A 20,964-nucleotide genomic window follows, 5' to 3' on the forward strand; every position below is an offset into this window, starting at 1 on the left:
TGGGATACAGAAAAGATAAGGAGAAGAATCTGAGCTCCCCGCACTGGAGTATAATAGCTATATCTGACAAAACCAATTTTGTTCCTTACAACAGTCCGGATCGTAAAAGCTGTCAACAGCGTCTTGCATTTTACTTTTTTGTAATAGCTTAACTCGATAATCTTTAAAAAGCAACCCGCGGCTCTTTCTCCCATTGATAATTCATATGTAGGGAGGACACTCTCGTTCAACATGCGATATCCCTCACTCTCTACTATAAGGGTTTTCATGTATTGTTATGCTGCAACCCACTGATAATACTTAAAGTTAGATATTGCTCTATCCTCCCCGATGTCTAGGTAACAGATATCCAGGGGCCCTTCTAGTTTTGGAATATGACCAGATTAAACTATTCGCCATATCTCCCATCATTTTAAGTCATCGGCTTTCAAATTCATGTGGAAAAGCTCTGAAGAGATACAGGACTTTCAGTAAAAATACTGTCTTAATAACATTACAACAGCCAACAACAGAGAGGTGTGAATTTTTCATCCTTTATAAATTCCCTTTTAGCCTTATGAATTACCAGCATCAGATTAGATTCAACCAGATTTTCCAAACTTGATTCTATACTTACTCCAAAGTAAGCAGCGAGTATCAACTAACTGTATATATTTGTTCACTACCAACTGGGTCTTAGTCTGATTCATTGAATACTCAGATAACCTCCCGAATTCCACGGCCTCCTTTTCTATATTCAGCATTGATGCTCCTGGGTCACAACTGCAATATCGTCGGCGTATGCCAATGTCTTAGTGCTATTGCCTTGTAAGTACATAGGGTTCAACATTTAAACAGAAAAAACACCGGCTTTTACACACATCTAGCTTTTTTGCCATTACTCGATCTAGATTGAATCATGTTTCACACCAGAAAGTTACTACAATAACTAAAAAATGGTAATCAGAACCAACTTAAAGCGAAACATCATTATACATTTTAAAAGAAACATTTTGCTGTTCTTATTACAGTCTACCAGGAACAGATGAAGTTTAGGACACCCATGATACGCTGCACCCATCACCGACCACTTCCCTTCCCCATATGACTCACCTTTGAAAATCCTCGTCAGAAATCACCAGATTAAACAGAAAAAATGGATCAGTGTCATCAGTCAACCGTACAATTAAATCCTAAAAAATAATTAAAAATGCTAAATTAGGACACTATGCAAATGTAAATCTAAACAACAAGAAGTCAAATTTACAAGTACACCAAATGTACTGCTGTGCTTAGTACTTAAGTTCAGACTCGAGGGGGCCACAGACAGGAACAATAAAGTCCACTAGTTTCTCAAGTGAGTGACTTTTGATCATCCTTAAATTAGTTCCACATGTATAACAACTTACGAGAAAGATCTTTTAGGCCAAAGCAGCTATAACACATATTACAAAAGCCCTTGAAGCGGTAACCATAGTGTAATTGATAAATTGAAGCTGGTGCACTGCAAATTCTCATAACACTTTCCACATAAAATAAGAGAATCTGAATGATCCCTTTTTGTTTCTATGAACAAATAACTTGTATTTTATATAAAACATGTGCCATGGTTCCTTTTTTATAAAATAGCAGAAGTTACTTTTACTAAAAATACTAGTACTCATTTAATTCACAGTATAAAGATGGCTGGCTTGAGTTACCACTAGCAAGTTTTGAACCTATGTTGTACCAAATTCCACAAAGGGAGCCTCACATTATTCTAAGTAGGAAAATAAAAGTAATAACAGAATTTTGCATTGACCCTCTTCTCCCCCAGAAGAAACAACAGCAAGACGGAGGTCAAGATGAATGAAGCAGTGAGGTTTTTGATATGTAAATTGAATGACGTTTCAGAACTCTGTGTAAAGCTAACAAAGTTATCAAGTTAATATAGTCTTGAAGAAGAGTCCTAGATTGTGGTACCAAAAAATAAATCATTTTAGTCCTTTTTATAATGTGCCGGAAGTGATTGCTGCTATTTCCAAATGCACTACCAATGCGGAGATAAACTGACAGGGCTTTCTTTCCAGTGTATGCATCGTCATACATTTCACTTGAGTCGACTGCTTTGCTTGTGTTTGGTCTGGGATATGGTCATGATTTCTAAATACTTTGCAATGTTACTTTCACTTTATTACTTGGGTGCTAACATTCAGAAACTGTATGGAGGCTATTTTATTTCAAATAAAGGGATCAAACAGCTCTTGTCCAAGTTGAAAACAAACACTTAGAAGCCTGCCACTCTTCCTTGGTCACAAATGTGTGGATGATCTTCAATACGTTCATTGTTGAAATTCAGATCACATCTAAACTAGATTACAGAAAACGTTCTTGACTTTAAAAGTGCACAGCTAAAACAAAAAAAAAAAAGAAGGGACAAGAGTACGACTGGGAAACCTTAAGTCATTTTGAAATAGAGTGGTATTCGGTAGGGATGACTGCCTTGGCTAAAAGGCAGTGTACAGCAATAAAACAGGAGTATAGAGAGAATGGAAAGCATCATCATCATACAGGTATGGCCAGTAAGAAGGCAGTCTTCCAAAGCAAAACGCTCAAGTTACACAAAGCTGAACTTATAGATGGTGAGTTTGCCAATTTGGCTGTAGGCAAGTACCCTCTTTTTTGGCATGGTTAGCCCACTTTTTGCCTGCTGTCAGTATTTTGACTGTACTCACTGGGATCCTGCTAACCAGGACCCCAGTGACTGTGCTTTCTCCCTCTAAATGTGGTTGCTTATGACTTGGCACACCCCACAACTGGCATACTGGTGCCCCCATATAAGTCCCTAGAGAATATGGTACTTAGGTACCCAGGGCATTGGGGCTCTAGAGGTTCTCCATGGGCTGCAGCATGTATTGTGCTACCCATTGGAGCCCATGCAAAATGTGCCGCAGGACTGGCATTGCAGTCTGCATGAAAAGCCTGCATGAAAAGGCGCATGCACCTTTACACTACAGGTCACTGTAAGCAGCCCTTATGGTAGGCCCTCCTAGCCCAGAGGGCAGTGTGCAAGTATCTGTGTGTGAGAGCAACCCTGCATGAGCATAAGTGCCCCTCCAAACTCCGGATCCATTTTCCTGGACTCTGCAAGTGCGGGGAAGTCATTTTATCCATTTACTGGACATAGGTAACTGCACTATCTGTGTCCAGGTACATAATGGCAATGTTTGGTATCAAACATGTAGGAATCATACCCCCCCCAATACGGTTTCCAATATTTTTTGTATGATTCCATGCACTCTGGGGGCTCCTTAGAGGACCCCCAGCATTGCTCCAATCAGTCTTCTGGGGTATTGCGGGCAGCCTGCGCTGCTGCCACCCCACAGACAGGTTTATGCCCTCCTGCTGCTTAGCCTGCTCAAGCAGAGTAAGACTGAACAAAGGATTTTCTTTGGGAGAGGGAGGCAACACCCTCTCCCTTTTTAAATAGGTGTTAGATGGCTTGGGAGGGGTGTAGCCTCCCCAAGCCACCGGTATGTTTTGAAGGGCACATTTGGTGCCCTTCTTGCATAAACCAGTTTGCACCAGTCCATGCTCTGGCGTGAAACTGGACAATGGAAAGGGGGAGTAACCACTTCCCTGTCCATCAACACCTCTGGGGTGGTGCCCAGAGCTCCTCCAGGTGGTCACTTGATTCTGCCATCTTGAATCCAAGGTAGGCAGAGGCCCATGGGAGCATCTGAGTGGCCAGATCAGGTAGGTGACGCCACTGCCCCTTCTTGATAGGTGGTCAATCTGCTAGGTGACCAATCCCACTTCCTAGGCTATTTAGGGCTCCCTCCAGGGTGGGTCTTCAGATTCGACGTACAAGATTCCATCAGGACTCATCAGCATTGTTTACTTCATCTTCTGGGCACCAGGACTGCAACTGGACCCTCTAGGAACCGACAACTCCGCTCTGCAACATTGTTTCTCAGACTCCTTCCAGCAACTGCAACATTTCCCTGGCTGTGTATCCTCTGAGGGTGATGAGTCGTCACCCTGCACAAGAAGGACTCTCCCTTGGAGTGAAGGCGTCACTCCCCTGCATCCACAGGCATCAATTGCAACGACATCCAGCTGAGTGGATCTTCTCTCCTGCAAAACTGCGTGGATCATGCAACAGGTGGTGATCTGGAGTGGTCCCGTCGGTCCTCTCTACCAGCTTTCAACTTGGGAGATGGTGAGCCCTTGACTCTCCTTGCAGGACAGTACCTTGTGCACCACAACTCTTGCAGCAACCAAGGCTTGTTTGTTCCTCCTCCATGGGATCTTCACGCTCTGTGTATCCTCGGCCTCCAACACACTTCCCTGCAAAGCACAGTCTCCGGCCTGCCTTTCCAGCGACGTGGGACTCCTCTTCAGGTGTGCTGAGTGGGCCTCATTGCGACGCCTGTGCCTGCGAGTTGCCTTTGGGGGCTGCATCCTCATATTCCAACTCTCCTCACTGCGGAGGGTCACCTGGGACTCCCCTCCATGGGTTGAGTCCCCCTGCACGTTGCTGGTCCGCAGCTACTCTGGAACTCCTCATCTGCGATTTTTGCGTTTGCCAAGGCTTGTTGGTGGTTTTCCAACACCACTGACTGACTGCAACTCTTCTTCCGTCGTGGGACATCACCTGCACCACTTCTGGAACTTCTCCTGCGCCAGTGCTGCACAGCTGATTCCTTGTCTCCACCGTCGACCTGGCCCTGCATCTCCAGAAGGGTGGATAGTAGTTCCTGCCCCGAACGGACACTCCAACTTGAACTGGATTTGGTCCCCTTCTTTTGCAGATCCTCTTCTGTTACGATCCACCTTTGGTTTCTTCCAGTCTCACTTGGGTCTTGCACAGTCCTTTTCTAAAGTTTACCTGTGGGTTTTGGGAAAAATGAGGTACTAAACTCTACTCTCCTGGTCGCTGGGGGGAACCCTGGTACTTACCTTTTGGGGTTCCTAATTCCTTCAGCTCCACTCTACAGATTCCGCTTCCTTGGGAGGGGACTGCCTTTCGCATTCCACTTACTTAGTATATGGTTTTGTCTCTCCCTAGGTCCTTCACTATTTTCTATTGCTTTCTATGCTAATCACAGACTTCTAATGTGTATATACCAGTGTGTTTACTCACCTCCTAGCGGAGTATTGCCCATGCAGTATTTTAGTATTCGTGTTACCATAATAAAGTACCTTTATTTTATAAAACACAGTGTAGTTTTTTCATGTTTGTAAGTGATATGTGACTGTATTGGTATTGCATAAGCTTTGCAGGTCTCAGAGATAAGCCCAGGGTGCTCAGCCATAGATACCTCAGGAAAGCCCTGGCTTCCTAGACACTGCCTACACGTCACTAATAGGGGATACCTGGACCTGGTACAAGGTGATAACACCATAGGTGCTTACCACACACCACGCCAGCTTCCTACAATGGCCATTACAGAAGAGTTTGCAACAATGAGGTAAAGCATAAATAAATTTGTATAAAAATATGTGTGTGCCATTGATGAGGAAAGAATCCACATAGAAAGAAACTGATGTTGCTGTATTTAATTTTTATATTCACAGGGGCCCTAAGCATCATCAGTAGTGGGGCACACAAATGCAAAATGATTTCATTTTTTCCCCAGTGTCCAGTAAGGAAACCGTTATCTTATGTGCCGTTATGTAGCATACTTTCCTGAATTATTTAAACAATTCTAAAACGAAAGGTGTCACTTTCATGGGTGAAAATGCCAGATGTATACAAGCCAAGCCCTCAGTTGTTAAAAAACAAAACGCAAGGGTGGCAGATCTTCCCACATTTCTGATATAGAAAATAGGAGAATAGACCCTTGTAGAATGCTGTGAATAATGTTTTCGATCACTGGCAGGAGTTAAAAAGAAGCAGATCTGAAATCCCCATTTCAGTCCTGATTGAAATGGGAGATCTGAAGAAAGAAAACGCGTGCCCTCTCTCTCCAACCAGTGAAAAACTATGCATCATTCATAGAGTTTTATCATTGCCCTTATTGGACAGATAATCGTGGATATATCAGGTGATGAGGCTGTTCCGAGCCAGGCAGAGTACTGCAGTGTTAGCAGAAGACATTAGATTTTACTTTCCATTTGCGAGGCATGCTGTGATTTGCTAAATTGGTAGATAAGGGCATAGACTAGTGTGAGGGATCATTAGCAACCCTCTGCAATTAGGGTACACACAGTGCTGGATAGGTTCGGCAGAAAGCAATGTCTTGTCAGAGCACATCAGGGCCACAATTGACTGGGCAATAAGCAAAAGGACATCATGGACAGGAATATGGCACACATTTTGAGTAAGCAAATAGTCTGGTTTTTTTTTTTCAATTGACAAATGTTATGCTTTATTGAGGAAGCAAAGTTTAACATGCCACAAGATGCCTGCCATGACAGAGTCAGGCAAGTTTCAGGCTGGAAATGCTGTACAACTGGAATGCAAGTGAAACAATCCTCAATGATTTCTAAAGGGGATTGTCATGGTCTGGTCAGGCCCCATAATAGGTATATTTAACTGTTTGTAGCTTTTGCCATCAAATTAGGTTGCAACAGAAGGTAGTGTGCATGTATACCTCTATTCATCAAACGCAGTGTCAGTTTGTGTATGCTAGTCACCAAACTTGGCAAAATCTATAAACTTTAAGGCAGGGCCTATGTATGTAAATGTACTCACCACAAATATAGGGTGAGTGCACTATTTTTTAATAGGGGCTACTTGTGTTCCTCAACACTAGCAGGATGCATCTAAAACTGTTCAGAGACCTTAATCTGTCCTGTTACCAATGATAACCTTTACAGAAAACTGTGTATATCCCACAATATAATTAAGCGGTGAGACAATACAATCTCTTCCTAGGAAGGAATATGTATAGATCATTTAGTATCGCTTCACAGAAGGGAATTCCTAAAGGTCATTAAAGAACGAGTTTCAAACATCCACACTCCATTAGGGGAGACCCTCACTTTTTCTATTTCATTTGGTTTTCATGCTTTTCTTCCCATTAGTTTTAGAATTTCTAAAAGACTATGGCAACTAGGGGCGGGGGTTGGATGGGCAATGTTGGGTAAAAGGTGACCATTAAATCAGTCAGAGTGCAGGGGTCCTCATGGAGCAAGTGGACAAGGCTGCAAAGGCTATACAGCTTCAGATATTTTACTTGCCAATGGGCATAAAACAGCAACACGCATATACTGATATGGCACATGAGATGCTGTAAGGGTTTTGTTTTTGAGTTTGATGGAACAAAGGTTAGATTCATAAGACAACCATCACTACAAATATGCAGATTGTGGCTAGAAATGGATCAGTCACGATGGACGTGCTTTGGACCATGAGCAAACAGGATGGGCCTTGTTGATCTTCTAGGTTCACCACCTTTGCAGGATGCCTGCTTAGGCAAGGGAGGTAGATGCAAAGCAGAAGCTTGGAGAAGCAGCAAACCATTACAGGATGATCCAGGCGCTCTGGATGAGCTGTAGCCTAAACTGATCAGGAAGTGAAGCAGTGGGATAGCGGTCCCATCTTCAGCCCATGCATGAGACAGTCAAAGTATGTGGCAGCCAACTATATGACCAGGTATGTCTCAATGTGTGCACTGGGAGCTGAACAACCTGACTCCCGAGCCCACTGATGTACTACAAAGAACAAATATACTATTGCACTCTATTCTCTTCCATAGCGCAAAAGTGATGCGATCTTGCCTTAGGCTCACACTAATTACAAGGTGGGCCCTTAAGAATGATTAACTCCCTTATATAATGATATTTGTGTTTTGACCACTGACTCCATGCTGCACTTAGCCTAGCAGCACACCATCACATTAGTGACCACCAGATTCGTTTTGCCTATTGACTTTATTTTAGCATTAAGCCACCGCCACGTAAAAAGCTCCAAGTATTTTTCCATGCCCATGTTATGCAATGTGCCCAATCATAACCTCGTGTTTTTATTTGCATGCCTGCGTGTACTTTTTCACCAAGGGCTAAGGCTAATAAGTGTGTGCTAGGATGATGTTTATGGTACGGCTTGGTTTTAAGAGGGCACCTTGGGATCTTGGCCAATTCTGACGTGTTCCTTTCAAAACTGACCTGAAGTAGCCATCATTTTTGAACAGCCAATTGCAGAGTGAGGAGGGGAGTTTCCAGAAATCTCCTCTCTGGCTTGTTTAAGGTATATAAGAGACCCAGAGATCTCAGTCAGGATTGAGACATCAAGGCCTGACATCTCCTGTGAGGGTAGATCTCTGTTTCTTCTGACAGTCCATCTGCGGCTTGAAGTGCTAGGAGAAAGATGAAGGAATAAGTGTACTCCATGGTGATGAATTTTTACTAATGATTTGCTTTGCATATTGTGTGTGTGTGTGTGTGTATATATATTTTTTTTTTGCTGTGTATAGATTGAAGATTCTTTGTATATGTTTTAATGTTAATGCTGTGCACATTTTAAACATTCACTTTCAGTTGTACTGACCTTCCTTTGATTTATTAAATGTATTTTCTACACTAAGAGGTGCATTCCAGAGATTCTTTTCATTGTGTGTATGTATTTCATTTTGGTCAGCAGTGAAGCAAAACACCTTAGTAGAGGGCAATAATGCTTACATAGGTCTGTAGGCTAGAATTTTCACAGTTTCATTGCAGACAAAGAGGTATGTACACAAGGAGTAGATGGAATAAGATTGTGAAGGGGTGGGCCACTAGCGTTGAGCAGGGCAATTTTCGGTGGCTCACAGATGAAGACGAGGATTTGGACAAACATAACAAAAATCATGCAGCGATTGGACTCCCATTCACAAATCAGACAAAATCATATTGTATTTGGGAGAGAGAGAGCTAAAACCTCCAGATTGTGGACTGAGTATTTCAAAACCTAAAAATGAAATTCTAGACACTGTGAGGATTTGCTTAGATTCAACATACCCTATCTAGGCAATCAACATAAATTACAGGTTTCAGGTCCAAGTGAGACAACTATTGGAAACATAATTGGAATAATAATTTGGGAAAACAGAGAAAACAACTTTTACTTTTGACTAATTGTATTATATTTTGTTTGTACTAACAATAGAATACTTTTGGTCTAAAATTATGATCGAAAGCTGCTTAGTCAAATCTGTGGCATATACAATCGAGATTTGTAGACAAGACACGAAAAAGAAAGGATGATGGTGGCTACTATAATTGTAATTAATAAGTAGCCAGGAACTGGAAGAAATAAAGACAAAGTCAGCCAGCAAAGAGCTGCAGCAAAGTAGAACAGATTTTCTACGTTAACATTAATGACTTCTAATTGCCTACAAGTGCTACTGCGAAAATGTTAATTCGTTGAATTGAAATAATGCAAATGTAATATGGGCAATGTGTGAGCAGTGAGCCATATATTAGTATTTTGCGCCTCTCCATATTAAAGGGTAAATTGCTGAATAGCTGCTCTACTGCTACGGTAACAAGATAGGTGCTTGGAGTCAGAGGAATGCAAAGGCACCTGTAAATAACAGAAATATTTATCTGGTCGACACAAAAGTCGTGTGAATGCAGCAGAGCACCCAAATCATGTTGCTTAAATATTCAACTATCAAGCAATTTAGGTCTGTGACACCAATATCAAACATACAAAGCCTTGACACACTATCTCAAACACCAGAACACGATTTACATACATAGAGAATTTAACGTGACTGCTAACTGTGAACCGCTGTTTAAAGCAAGTCCTGCGCTTTTAACTGCAGTACTGTTTATCAGCTTGCCAACAAACATTTTTGCGCTCAAAATCAGGAAGAGTCCTTAGCTCCATAGGGACATGGGGCAGCAATGATAGGTCTAACAAGATGTCAAGAAGACATGTACAAATGCAACTAAAACTCTAGGATGAGCCCGGCAGACAGGTATTATACACAAGAAGCACTTGGCACCATCCATTGCACTTGTAGAACGCCTTATTCAGCGAACTAGAATTACCAGAAAATCACTGTATTACTTGCATAAATCAAAAAAGGGTATGTTTGTAACACGATTCTAATGTAACATGGCATTTTAATACACACTATGCTGCATACTTAACAAGGCACATCAGTATAAAGGAAAAGAAGCAGAGGAGCACCTACCTTTTTGTGAACCGGACTGGAGGATGACTGCAGCTCAATGCAGACTCTAACATTGACCCTCCTATTAAAAACAAGTACAGAGAATCACAAGATTGTGCATATATTTATGTTAATATTATAAGACATTTAGGACCAGGACAGCGCACCAAATGGCTCGTAAAGCAGTACAGGATCTAGGTAGAAAGTAAGACAACAGAGAAATTAACTAGAGGATGGATAAGGGGTAGTGCATCTCTGGCAAAGCTGTCACAATCAAACCATCTCTGGCCATGCGGTCACATTCATGTGCTGATCACATACGCCAGCCAACTGCACTTCCAATTTTTCCATTCTTTCCTACGCACCCAATTAACCCTACAAGGATGCTGTAGGTATTCTCTAGACTTTGTTACTAGTCACTTTCATTGCATAACGGTAAAATAGTTAAATACATTGACCTTTCACAAACCGTTAGTAACTGTACATTCGCTCCTCAACAATGGATGCAAACAAACCCGTGTTTTCTTCAGTTAGGCTGGGTCCTGTATATCTATGCTCAATTATATTGGAAGTGTAAAAAATGCATAAACATCTGTTGTACTGTGATTTGTTTACCAGCTACTTTACAGTGGTGGAGTCACTATCCCCACAGTCTTGCAGCAACTAATCTTACTGATGTCATTTTAGTGACCTGAAATAATATGAAAAAGAGGCGCCATGCAACTTCCAAAAGTCAGCTCTTTAAGGCAGATATCTACATATAGTTTGAACATTATCTCCAGCTCAAGCTACGACTCAACTTATTATTTAAACTGAACTTTGATTTTTCTAGTCTGCAAAAGAAGGCCACATGCTTCATCAAAGACCTGTACCTCAGATCCATGAAAAACACTGCAAAGTAAACAAATAAATGATAGTACTAACTTCACTGCCTAAACACCTTGGGTACTGAACACAGCATTCAAAAACTGCAATACAATTTTATTTAAATAAATCTTTATTTAAAGTTTCATAGATTCAGCATATAACAAAATAAAAATATCTGACATCACGTGCACCTCAATACTTCCGCATTGCAGTCAGAGATCAATAATATACCTTTCTAACATCGAAACAGGGACCAAAGCTTAGTTACAGCATTATGTGCACAGAATTCCCACATTTTCAGTCAGCTAAATGTTTACTTTGCAAAGGCATAAAATCTTCCTGAAATTGAGGAGCAAAATTATCCCTCTGGCTGTGATATATTTCCCCTATCCTGCAAATATATTTGCAGTGCGTAACAGACGCTCTGAGGTCGGCCGGATGCAATGTATCTGTGTGGTTGTTCATCATTTCTGACTAACCCGCTTTATTTTCGCTTTTATTTAATTGTTGTTAGCCTATCCGGCCATAACAATATCACACAATAAGTATCAGTCCATCACACTCGAGAAAAAAAAAAAAAAAAAAAAAAAAATTCACATTAAATAAAAACATCTCAATAAAAGAAAATTATGCTTGAATTTTTGATTTAACATGTGCCGAAGTGTATCCGATTTGCCCTACATCATCGAAAAACTAAATACGTAACCGTAATTTGCATAAAGCTTAACCTTACGGTGGCTGCCAACCGTCTAATAAAAGCCCGATGCCTAACCCAGTTTTGTAGCACCCTGCACCAATTTCCCAGACTAGATGGCCATGGGCTATGGGCTAACACATATGGTTATGTTTGAGTCAATTGTGGGTGCATTATTGAGCGTAGCTTCCATGCTTCCAGTATGTAAGTTGAAACTTTTGTCACAATGTGTTTCTCGTCTGATCGCATACATAACACTTCCGCCTCGTTGCACTTCCTGACACCGTAAGATCTAAAAAGTGGACGTAAATACAATTTGCGGAGTTTAAGCGTGAAGTGACATAATAAAAGGAAGTGGGAAAGTGTTTCTAAGCCACCGTGAAGACATGGGCAACATTCTAATCTATCCAGAGGGACGGATTGCCATCTGTTGGTCACCGCCATCACAGGTAGTGCCCATGCGGAATTTAAAATAGAGAAGCCTTTTTTCCTCCGGATAAATACTGTCTATAAATATTGCTGGTTTAAGCTCTTGGTTAAACAGGATATAGCGCTTGAATAAGGGGCTAAGAGTCTCACACATACTCTCAGTCTTTTTCTCCCAGTATGCCTTTTTTATGACAACTAAACTACAGTATAGTAAATCTCCTATTCAGGCCTAATGTTTGGGTGAAATCTTGTTCGTCCACTGCATCGCCGCCACCCTCCTTTTGGCTGGAAGCAAAGCCACGAAGGCAAATCTGCTGACTTCTCAGTATACCCTAACAAAGCTGTTGTTGGCAATTAGTCTAATTGACAGATGATAATCTTCAGCAATGTAGAAAACATCTTAGTCAAGAGTGTCAATACTGAGGGACATTGTTAAACCAAATGTATAAATCCCACATTCTCCATCCCTCCTTTTATCCCAATTATAGGGTCCTTCCTTTCAACACATAATCGAAAAAAAATTAGTTGATGGTTTTACAATTCTTGCCAAAGCCCTTTCAAGTACAGTAATGGGGAAGGTCAATTATCATGATCAGTTACTATCAAATCTTTACAGTGTGCCTCAGTATCATCCGACTTCGGGATCTATAGATGGAACATGATATACCGGGCATCCTTGGCGTGGTTTCTCCAGTCTTTTTGCCTCTACTTCCTGTGTTTTTGACTGTGTGCTGGACTTCGTTTTCACTGGTTATGGTACCCTAGGTTCTTTACCATTGCTGACCAGTGCTAAAGAACAAGTGCTCTCTGTGTAAACTGTATCTGTAATTGGCTTTTCCATGATTGGCATATTTAATTTGTAATCAAAAATGAAAGATAGTAAATGACAGAAAATCGCACTTCCTAATGGTGTCCGTATTGGTAAATGTAAAAAAACAAAGTATAATAATGGGTGAATGTGGTCAGGTCCCCTACTACCTGAAGGCACAAGAATAGTGCATACGGATATACACAGCATATAATAAACAAATATGACCACAGCACTTAACAATGTACAAACTAAGAAAGTGCAGGTAAAAGCTTGCGTGTAGCAGCTTTGTTAGTAAATTGTTCAGTACTCTTCTTGGTGTTCCAGAAGGTCGTTTATTTGGATTGATTCTCGTAAACCCAGAGATACAGTCAAACAGGCACAGCCAACACGTGTTTCATCACACCAGTGACTTCATCAAGGCTCAGCTGGTAGTATAAGGACGGAATATCCAAAAGAGGTGAGTTAAGGTGGCACTTGGGGGACTGTGTTCTTAAATGTAGAAAGAGGAAGTCCGTTAATTTTGTGTCGATCCGAAGAGTAAGGTAACTCTATGAAGATGTGGTAACTTCCAATAAGTGCTGTGGTCATATTTGTTTATTATATTTAATTTACTAAAAAGTCCCAAGTAACATGCACTAGAGGTGCCCAGGTCCTGTAAATCAAATGTTGCTAGTGAGCCTGGAGCACTGATTGTGCCACCCACATAACTAGCCCTGTAACCATGGCTCAGACCTGCCACTGCAGTGTCCAGGTGTACAGTTTTAAACTGACAATTCAATTCAAAACCTTCCTTTTTTGTACATGTAAGGCACCCCTAAGGTAGCCCCATGGGCAGGGTGCAGTGTATGTTAAAGGTGGGACATGCACTGATGTGTTTTATATATCCTCACAGTGAAATACTGCAAAACTCGGTTTTCAGTATTGTTAGGCCTATCTCTCCCATAGGTTAATATGGGGACTGCATTTAAATATCTTTTAAATGGAGGTTCCCAGTGGGAGCAGATAGAGATACGGAGTTTAGGGTCTCTGAACTCACAATTTAAAAATAAAATGCATCTTTTGATAATGATGGTGTTTAGGTTGTCAGTTTGAAAATGCCACCTTTAGAAAGTGGGCATTTTCTTAACCATTCTGTGTCTATGCCTGCCTGTGGAATCCACGTATTGGTCAAACTGACAGGAGGGTTGCTTGTGAATTCCCTCTAGACAGTGACACAAAGGGAGCTGAGGAGTGTCATGCATATCCTGAGTGGGGAAGGAGGAGCTGACACTTACACCTGAAAGGGCTGTGCCTGTTCTCACAAAATGCAGTCTCCAACCCCCTAGCGAGTGCCTGGAGTCGGGCCTGGGCAAGGCAGAATCTTGTCAACAACAGGGATTTTCCTTTGAAGTTTGCCTACTTAAAAGGCAGAAATGGGCACAAGTACATGTTAGAAATGGGGTCTTTGGTTGGCAGTCAGGTTACCCCTTGTCCAAGCAAGGACCCTCACTCTAGTCAGGGTAAATCACACACAATCCAAATTATCCTGTGCCCACCCTCTGGTAGCTTGGCACTGAGCAGTCAGGCTTAACTTAGAAGGCAATGTGTAAAGTATCTGTGAAATAAATCATACAATAACACAATATAGCACCACAAAAATACACCACATAATGTTTAGAAAAATATATAATATTTATCTGGATATTTGCAGGTCAATGCAATAAGTAAATGTAGAGATATTAATGAAACGTGATATAAAGTGTCTTAAGTCTTTTTAAAGCAAACAAAGTCTCTTTCAATCCTCTTTGGGTTGCAGGGTTTTCAGACGCCCCGGGGGTCTGTGTGTGGAATCCTGGGCTTGCGGAGCAAAGTCACAAGCGCGCCATCGATCCAGTGGGTGTTGCGTGGAATTTTCTCCCGCACGGCAGGCGCTGCATCAATTTTCCCTCTGTAAGTCGGGCTGCGTCATCCCAGGTCAGCTGTGCGTCGATCCGGTGGGCCGTGTGTCGAAGTTCCGGTTGCAACGCAGGCGCCGTGTCGATCTTCTCCTTGCGATGTCGTGCTGCGTCGTTCCGGTTCGGCGTGCTGTGAATTTCTCACCGCAGGGCAGGCTGTGTGTCGGTTTTAGCAAGCTGTGTGTCAAATTTTCACAGCACGAGGAGTCCAGGTGCAAGAGCGAAGTCTTTTTGGTCTTGAGACTTCAGGGAACAGGAGGCAAGCTCTATCCAAGCCTTTGGAGAGCACATCTTCACCACTAGCAAGGCAGCAGTCCTTCACAGCAAGCAGTCAGGTGAGTTCTTTGGGCAGCCAGGCAGCTCTTCTTGGCAGGATGCAGGTCTGGTTCCAGTTTTCTTCTCCAGGAGGTGTCTGAGTTGGAAGGGGCAGAGGCCCTGTTTATATACCGAAATGTGCCTTTGAATTGGGGGAGACTTCAAAGAGTGGCTTAGAAGTGCACCAGGTCCCCTTTCAGTTCAATTCTGTAAGCCAGGGTTCCCAGTAGGAGGTGTGGCAGTCCTTTGTGTGAGAGCAGGCCCTCCACCCTCCCAGCCCAGGAAGACCCATTCAAAATGCAGATGTATGCAAGTGAAGCTGAGTTTCCTGTGTTTGGGGTGTGTCTGAGTGAATGCACAAGGAGCGGTCAACGAAACCCAGCCAGACGTGGATTGTAAGGCACAGAAAGATTTAAGTGCAGAGAAATGCTCACTTTCCAAAAGTGGCATTTCTTAAATAGTAATATTAAATCCAACGTAACCAGTCAGCAGGATTTTGTATCACCATTCTGGCCATACTAAATATGACCTTCCTACTCCTTTCAGATCAGCAGCTACCACTCAAACAATGTCTGAGGGCAGCCCCAATGTTAGCCTATGAAGGGCGCTGGCCTCACAGCAGTGTAAAAACGAATTTGGGAGTTTTACACTACCAGGACATGTAAACTACATAGGTACATATCCTGCCTTTTGTCTACACAACACCCTGCCCTAGGGATAACCTAGGGCATACCTTAAGGGTGTGATATGTAGAAAAGGGGAGTTTTAGGCTTGGCAAGTACTTTTAAATGCCAAGTCAAATTGGCAGTGAAACTGCACACACAGGCCTTGCAATGGCAGGTCTGAGACAAGGTTAAGGGGGTACTTAGGTGGGTGACACAATCAGTGCTGCAGGTCCACTAGTAGCATTTAATCTACAGGCCCTAGGCACATACAGTGCACACTACTAGGTACTTATAAGTACATTAAATAGTCCAATTGGGTATGATCCAATGTTACCATGTTTAAAGGGAGAAAGCATATGCACTTTAGCACTGGTTAGCAGTGGTAAAGTGTGCACAATCTACAAACCACCAAAAACAGTGTCCAAAAGGTGGAGGGAGCCAGGCAAAAAGTTAGGGGTGACCCCCCTAAGGCTGCCAGGTCTAACAGTAGTGGACATAAAACCCCAGATTTTTAGAACTCTTCAGGATCAAGAGGAACCTCTGCCAAGGAGAAGAGCTGAAGAGCTGGAGGAGGAGTACTGCCCCTTTGCTGTGTGCGCTTTGCTGGGTTGGCCTACAGTTGCTGCTTCTGCCCTAGAGAGAACAAAGACTGAACTTTGCTGTGTATCCTGCTTGTGAAGTTTCTCCAACAGCTTGGACAGAGCTTTCCTCCTGTTAAGAAGTCTCAGGGACAGCAAAGACTTCACCTACCAGCCTCTGGATTTACTTGCTGTGGACCCTAGCTTGCCACATGGTGCCTAGTTTAGTTTCTGGGCCCATGGGAGTGAAAGCTGGTTGAAAACCAAGAAAAACCAAGTGCACCGACTCCGGACGATGCCCAGACTGATGCCGCTGCATGACCCCGCAACACCACCTGCAACCGAAGCTGTGGTCCCTGCTGGAGTACGACGACCCTGACTGACATCACAGGCCTGACGCTGCCGCAGCCCCACTGATGTCCCGTGACTGCCTGTGCCCAAGTGCCACGCCACTGACATCTGCAACACCGGACTGCCACAGGGCCTGCAGACCCATGGCATGACCGCAGCCCTGTGAGGTCACCCCACCAAGAATCGCTGGACATCGACCCCGCTGAAGCATAAGGAACCAACACCTTGCACCAACGCACCTCATCTCCACTGCTCGGCAGCAAGGACCCAGCGCTTCGTACCAACATCTTCGCTCCACTGCTCCGCAGCATCAGGCTCGATGCCGCACTGGATTCAGCTACGCCTTGCTTCTCCAACTCCATGATCGGCGCCATTTGCTTTAGAGGGTTGGGAACGACTCGGTTACGACACCTAGATAACACCAAACTGAAGCATTTGTGTTTCTAAGAGCTATATTGAAGTTTGATCTTTGAAAATTAATAACTGAGTATTTTATTTTTCGTCGTTTTGGTCTGGTTTTACTAAGACAAATATAGGCTATTTGTCAAAAGTTGCGTTGAGTACTTTTGTGGTGTTTTTACTGTGTGTGATGGTACAACTACTTCACACATTGCCTTTGAGATAAGTATGACTGCTTGTGTGAAGCTAACAACATGGTGGGCAGGGGTTATCCTAGGTGTACATCTCTATTACCCTGACTACGGTGAGGGTCCCTGCTTGGACAGAGTGCAAACTAACTGCTAACCAGAGACCCTATTTCTAACAGAACAAAAAAACGAAATCCTTCTCCACGTAGGCATCTATCAGATTTCCCGGTGGAAGGAATGTATTTATCATCTATCCCCACTGCAAATCCCCCCTGTATGACTATGACACTTGTGTTACAATCAAATAGTGATAAGGATCTTACTATCTTAGACTTTACACAAGAATATATCTTGCAAGGCTCTTTAAATATTCTTAATCAACAAAACATTAAAAAAATATTACATCAATTCCCGGAGCTATGAGATCTCCTCCTCAGATTTGGTAGCTTTGAGGTTTCTGCAAAATTACAACTCCAAAGGTGAAATTACCAGGACAACTTGGTCAACAGAAGGCATTATTAAGTGAATATTGAGGAGAGACACCAAATTAGCTTTGTGGGGTATTTTACTATCTAAATAATCTAAAAAGAAGTATCCGTGTATATTAAAGAAGCAACGATGCAGACCATCCAGCGTTCTACAAGACTCAAATATAGGAATTAACTTTGTTAAAATTCTACTTACGAGCGCCAAATTACTATCACAAATCACTTGACTCTTTACCCCATTCAAAATCAGGCAGGATCAATTCATAGCTAACAAAAAGAATGCAAGGGTCTTAGTCAAGTCTGAAACAATGCTTATCGGCTCTTGGAACACTGCAGATATCAAAAACATTTAAGGAACAGTGTGAGTGATGTATTTAATTTCCTAGGCTCACAACAAATAGTCTGTCTACAGGAAACTTGGCAGATGGAACCCATTAATTTAGGAAACTTTGTTTCATTCAAAATTCAAGCAAAGCAGAGTTGGAGGGATCGCCTGGATGGAGGGATCGCCTGGATGGAGGGCTGCTAAACTTAATACACAACAGCATAACTCTGAAAAGCACAACCATCAAAAGCAAATCAGATTTCATCCAGGAAAACAATTTTGTACTAAAGGGCAAAACCAGCTTTTGATACTGAATGTTTATATCCCTCCATCATTAGTGAAGAGTAAATCAAGTATTCGAGTGGTACTTGAAGAACTGAAGTCTATCACTGACAATAATTCCTCCAGCACCATTATGGTCTCCAGAGATTTAACAATAACCTATTATATAATTATTGGAAGACTCATGTAGTAGGCAACTCTGCCGAAGTAACATGGAATATTCCAGTTATTTCCACAGCCAGTTAGTGGAATAATGTAAAACCATCAAGTCATGAAATGGGGATCTTGCTCTTAGATCTTTGTTTCCAAGCCTTGAATGGGCGATTTTCCTTTAGATCAACTGACAGAACCCACTTTTCATCAAATTGTAAAAGCATTATTGACTTTACATTATTAAATAGCACCTCTTTTCCCATGTGTAAAGCTTACCAAATCTTAAAAAGAAAGCAAAGTGACCATAATCCTCAACAAATAACTATTACTCAAGACCTGGCTGTTCGAATGAGGGTCACCACGAAGCACTTATCTTACTCCAGAGCCTTGAGACCCTCATCAGTGATTTGCCGCACTTTATAAATCCTTGAATGATTGCTTAGTTTCACCACATGGCAGTCCGGTATATCATGTCTGAATGAAAACAAGTCTTTATAATCTTTGTGTCTTAGAAGCGTCTATTTTTGGCTCCAAACTGGTGCAAGAACTAGGAAAACCTTCTACAGGATATATTTTACTTTGTCTCTGGAACATCGTAAAATAGATTTCTCTCTATTTCTAGACCTTGGGATCATTCTATGCTTCTAGCGAAACGAAAATATGGACAACAGCTTTGAAGACCACTAAAGACACAAAGTTCCATTTTGAGAGCTGTAAAGATAAAGAAATTCAACAAATTCACAGACAATCTCAAGATGCTGCATGGTTGAAATTATTATTTTATTTTTTTTCATCAGAACAGGCAATGTTAAATTATTTTTGACCTTAGTACCCAGTGGCTTCGGATCACACAGGGTTGCTAATGTTCACTTTATTCGAGGTATGGAAAGCACAGTCATAGTCTTTATGTTGGCAGTAGTACCGGGTTTACTGAACTCTCCCAGGTCTTAAATTTTGAGCTTCGGATCACTAGGGAAGAATCAGTGGCTTTAATTAAAAAGTCATGCTCTTCTAGAGCCCCAGGACCAAATGGTATACCAATAGATGTGATTAAAGCAGATGTTCCTCTGTGGAGTGATATGTTGGAAGCCTTATTCATGCATGTTTTGGAATCTGACATCATTCCGCCTTCCTGGAAAGGAACTGTTATTTACCTTCTACATGAGAAAGGCTCAAAGAAGGATCTGAATAATTACTGCCTCAGTGCTCTTGTAGAGGCAGAGGGTAAATTCTTTGCAAAATTCATAGCGGACCTTTAAATCAATCTGGCTTCAGAGTCAGGATGCTCACCAGCAGATAACAGAATTGCCTTTAAATGATTAATACATTACACTTGCAAGAAGAATCCTTGCTTGTATGTTTGCAATGTAGATTCTTCTTCTGCATTTGATAACGTAAATTGGAGCAAACAATGGGAGAAGTTAAAAAAGTGGGGAATTAACAGAACTTTATTAATTTTTAAAATACACTTCATGTTAACACCTAGCTACAGGCTAACAGATCTTCATTGCAAACATTCCTACTGCTGATGGGCTTAAACAGGATTGCACAATAGATTCGTTGCTCTTTTCATTATATATAGCTGACCTGTCCTTATACTCAAAACTTAGCAAGGCTTTGTCCCCTAGGTAAGGAGGAAGAGACATCAGCTACCAGGCCTACCCAGGTGACTGTCATAATGTCTTAGACGCCAGCAGGTTTACTAACACAGTTAACAAGTTCACAGCAACTGAATTCAGGAAATGATCTAAAAGTACATTTAAAGAAACAAAACTGAGGGTATTTGGTAAATCTAGGGATCAACTAGGAGAGAGAAAGAGAAAAAGAAAAAAAAACAAAGGCCACCTTCTGGAGGAAGTTACCACATACAACTATCTAGGTTTAATGGTGGACAACAAAAAATGATGACTCACATCACAAGTTTGAAATCCAAGAACCATGCAGGCAACTGAAAGATTCTCAAATGTATAGAGGAGTATCTAATAAGTCATGCATCAAAAATAATAGATGTGAAAATAATATCCACCTTACTGTACAGATCCATCACTTTCAGACACCATTATTAGCATTATAAGTAGTAAATACATAAAAAGAGAGATTCAATCTCTGCTAAATTTGCGATTCTCGATTCCACTGTGTAAGAGATGACTGGAACTATCATTGATTTCGTTTATGAAACTATCTGTGCAAATATATATGGGAGCTGACGAAGACTCCCTGAGATCCTTGATATTCAAAGAAGTGACAACAAAGGGTGTCTTAATCTTGCTAAGATCAAGAGGGTAATTATAGGAAACAAACTGCCTTTGTTAACACACCTACAAAATTTGCCTCGCCTTGAATGGAGGAGTCCAATAAAGAATATTCTGAAGAAAAACGAGAGAGCTATCGATCTGTTAACAGCAACAAAATATAAAC

The 20,964-nt window shown here is 41.8% G+C and overlaps 1 protein-coding gene across 2 annotated transcripts in view; it reads right to left on the minus strand.

Annotated features, from left to right (window-relative positions):
* The window catches only part of SASS6 (SAS-6 centriolar assembly protein), a 171,456-nt gene that overhangs the window by 132,097 nt on the left and 18,395 nt on the right, over nt 1-20,964 (minus strand). For both annotated transcript variants that reach the window (XM_069232163.1, XM_069232162.1), the window contains exons 2-3: nt 10,089-10,149; nt 1,093-1,172 (exon numbers count right to left, since the gene is read on the minus strand). In XM_069232163.1, coding sequence (XP_069088264.1) covers nt 1,093-1,172; nt 10,089-10,149 — 141 coding nt within the window. The remainder of the gene's footprint in view (nt 1-1,092; nt 1,173-10,088; nt 10,150-20,964) is intronic.

Source organism: Pleurodeles waltl, chromosome 4_2 (assembly GCF_031143425.1).
Source record: "Pleurodeles waltl isolate 20211129_DDA chromosome 4_2, aPleWal1.hap1.20221129, whole genome shotgun sequence".
NCBI lineage: Eukaryota > Metazoa > Chordata > Amphibia > Caudata > Salamandridae > Pleurodeles > Pleurodeles waltl.